The sequence below is a fragment of the Alternaria ventricosa genome, assembly GCF_023758065.1.
Source record: "Alternaria ventricosa strain BMP 2768 chromosome Unknown scaffold_15, whole genome shotgun sequence".
Taxonomy (NCBI): domain Eukaryota; kingdom Fungi; phylum Ascomycota; class Dothideomycetes; order Pleosporales; family Pleosporaceae; genus Alternaria; species Alternaria ventricosa.
The window spans coordinates 683,830-686,210 of NW_026055695.1; the positions used below are offsets into that span (position 1 = coordinate 683,830).

Genomic DNA, 2,381 nt, shown 5'->3' on the forward strand with positions numbered 1-2,381 from the left:
AGACGAACAGGACAGGCCAGAAGACAATCCAGAAGGTTTATTGTTAGGTACACTAGCCAGGGCCGAGAACAGTGATGGTGTTGTGCGGTGCGTGTCGTCTTATCGCGCGAAGCCCGCCAGTAGTGATTGGACTCCACTGTACCAACACTACACCAGCAGATTTTAGCACCCCTCACTGATGAGAGGTTGGCACACTGCACTGAAAAACCTGGTACCGTTCACCAGCTGCTCTGCCCATGTGCAGCATGTACTCTCATGTGCAGGATGTAGCCCCCATGTGGTGGGAGGTTGGATAGTAGACTGCCTCTGCTTATCACACGGGCTGCACATGCGCTGCGTTCACACCCTCATCCCTCCTCGCTGCACGCGTGACTGGACCTTCTGCTGACTTCGGTCGTCTTCTCTCCGCTCCGATATCCGCCTTGAAACATGAAATGTTGATCAAACGTGATGTTAGCGTCGCGGTTTACCCCGCCCCGCCTTCTGTTGAACCTCAACACGTCCGAACACACTCCGACGGCCGACAGTACCCTTTGCGCTGGCAGCTGCAGGCAGTGCAGCAAAACGTGCATGCCACCCGCGGCTATCTCGACCATGCCACGCTCTGGAGATATATATTCAGCCTTGCGGGAGTGGAGCTAGCACGTCGACTCCACTACCACGTCATGCCGTCGAATGCTTCGCGATCACGCCAGCCGCGCAGGACACGATCTCGACGCTTTCGTCCGTTGCCGGGATGATACGGGATGGTTGGGGGTACGTACGCTACACTCAAACCTGCTGATCGGATGCAGGTACAGGGTGTAGGAATGTTTGAGGCTGCACAGCAAATCAGCGCCCAACGAAAGTCGATGACAGGAAGAAAGTGATTGGGCGGCGCGACGTGAAAAAAGGCTTGCTGCATCGTGATGCATGCATTAGACCGCGTCGGGGCAAGAGGCACGGCAGCGACAGACTTTTCAACCGGAGTCCCAAATTGAGAAAAATGGCGGTGAAGCGGGTGCTAGCGCCGGCCAGCTCGATCACCCGCATGCTGTCAACAAGTACTAAAGCTAGGGCAGCGGCACATCGCGCCTCCCTGTCCGCGTCTGACAAGACTCTAGAGGGTGACTGTTGCGTCGGCTACTCGTACACAGCAGGAACCCTCATCGACGACCACGACCATGTGGAGAACCGGCCTCCTCTACCTCGACCGCGGGGACAGCTCCATCCTCAACGCCTTGCGCAATGCGGGGTACGACACACAACAACAGCCCGGCACGCCTTCACGATCACCTTCGCGCCGCTTCTCCATGGCGAGCGACACGGAGAGCGCCCTCGAGGGCAAGCTCAAGCACGAGATGCGACAACAGCAGGGCGTCCAGCACTGGGTCATGCCGCCGGAGGTCAACGGCCTGAAGTTTGCCAGTCCCCGCGCCAGCCCGCGCACACGAGCGATTGACCCGGCCGATGCCCTGGGCCTCTCCACCGACGCCACCCTCTTCGAAGAGCCGCTCCTCTACTCGCTGGATCGAATAAAGGAAGACGGCCCGCCCGACTACTTTGCCTACGACGACCTCGCCAAGTCGCCGTCCCTCAAAGGCGACAGCGAGGAAGCTGTATCCGTCACCAAGCGCCGCCCCTCCCACCTCCGCACACCCTCCACCCCCACCATCGAATCACGCCTCGCCAGTGCGCAACGGGCATCGCGGTCCCTCCCCCTCCGAGCCAAGACCAACGAAGGCCTGCTCCAACTCCAAGCCAACACCTCCAAGCCGCAGCGCCCCGCCAACACACACCAACGCCGCATCTCCCTCGGCCTCCCCATCAAAGCCGCCAACGCGCAGGACCAGAACCCCCGCCACCACAGCCCGACCACCCGCTCCCTCCACCCATCAACCCCCAAGAAGCTGCCAAAGAAGACCGGGCCCACCTCGGCTATCCAGCAAGAGCGGGACTTGGAGTACAAGCACCGCCACACATTCATCGGCACCGCATCCCTCGACGACTTCCTAGAGGTGCTCGACGTATCGCCCGAGAACAACATCACAAACAAGGAAGCGGTAATAAGGGCCTTCATCCTGTTGGCGTCAAGTGAGCGCCTGCTAGCACGACAAGCATCCCTCAAGCCCGACGGCTGGAGCGTCCTCGCGCGCACATCCGCCGACACCGTCAACACTGACTACGTCGAGCAAGCCCACGCCAAGCTCGGCTCCATTGTCCTCCGCCAGTTCCTCGACCTCATCACATTCAACGAGGAAGAAGAGGCCAACGCCATGGCCGTCGTCGAAGCCTTCACCGCCGCAAGTCATCTGGATGCACAAGCGAGCAAGAACCAAGCGAGCAAAGCCAAAGCCTTTCGGAAGCGAATGGTAAAAGACGGAGCCGCGCAACCCCAATAG

The 2,381-nt window shown here is 59.9% G+C and overlaps 1 protein-coding gene across 1 annotated transcript; it reads left to right on the forward strand.

Moving 5' to 3' along the window:
* Positions 1–1,163: 1,163 nt before the first annotated feature.
* J4E93_008133 (uncharacterized protein) lies at positions 1,164–2,381 on the forward strand (the record flags this gene model as incomplete). The annotated part of the gene is made up of 1 exon (XM_049346035.1): positions 1,164–2,381. One exon carries the CDS (start codon positions 1,164–1,166, stop codon positions 2,379–2,381), a length of 1,218 nt encoding a protein of 405 aa, XP_049196968.1.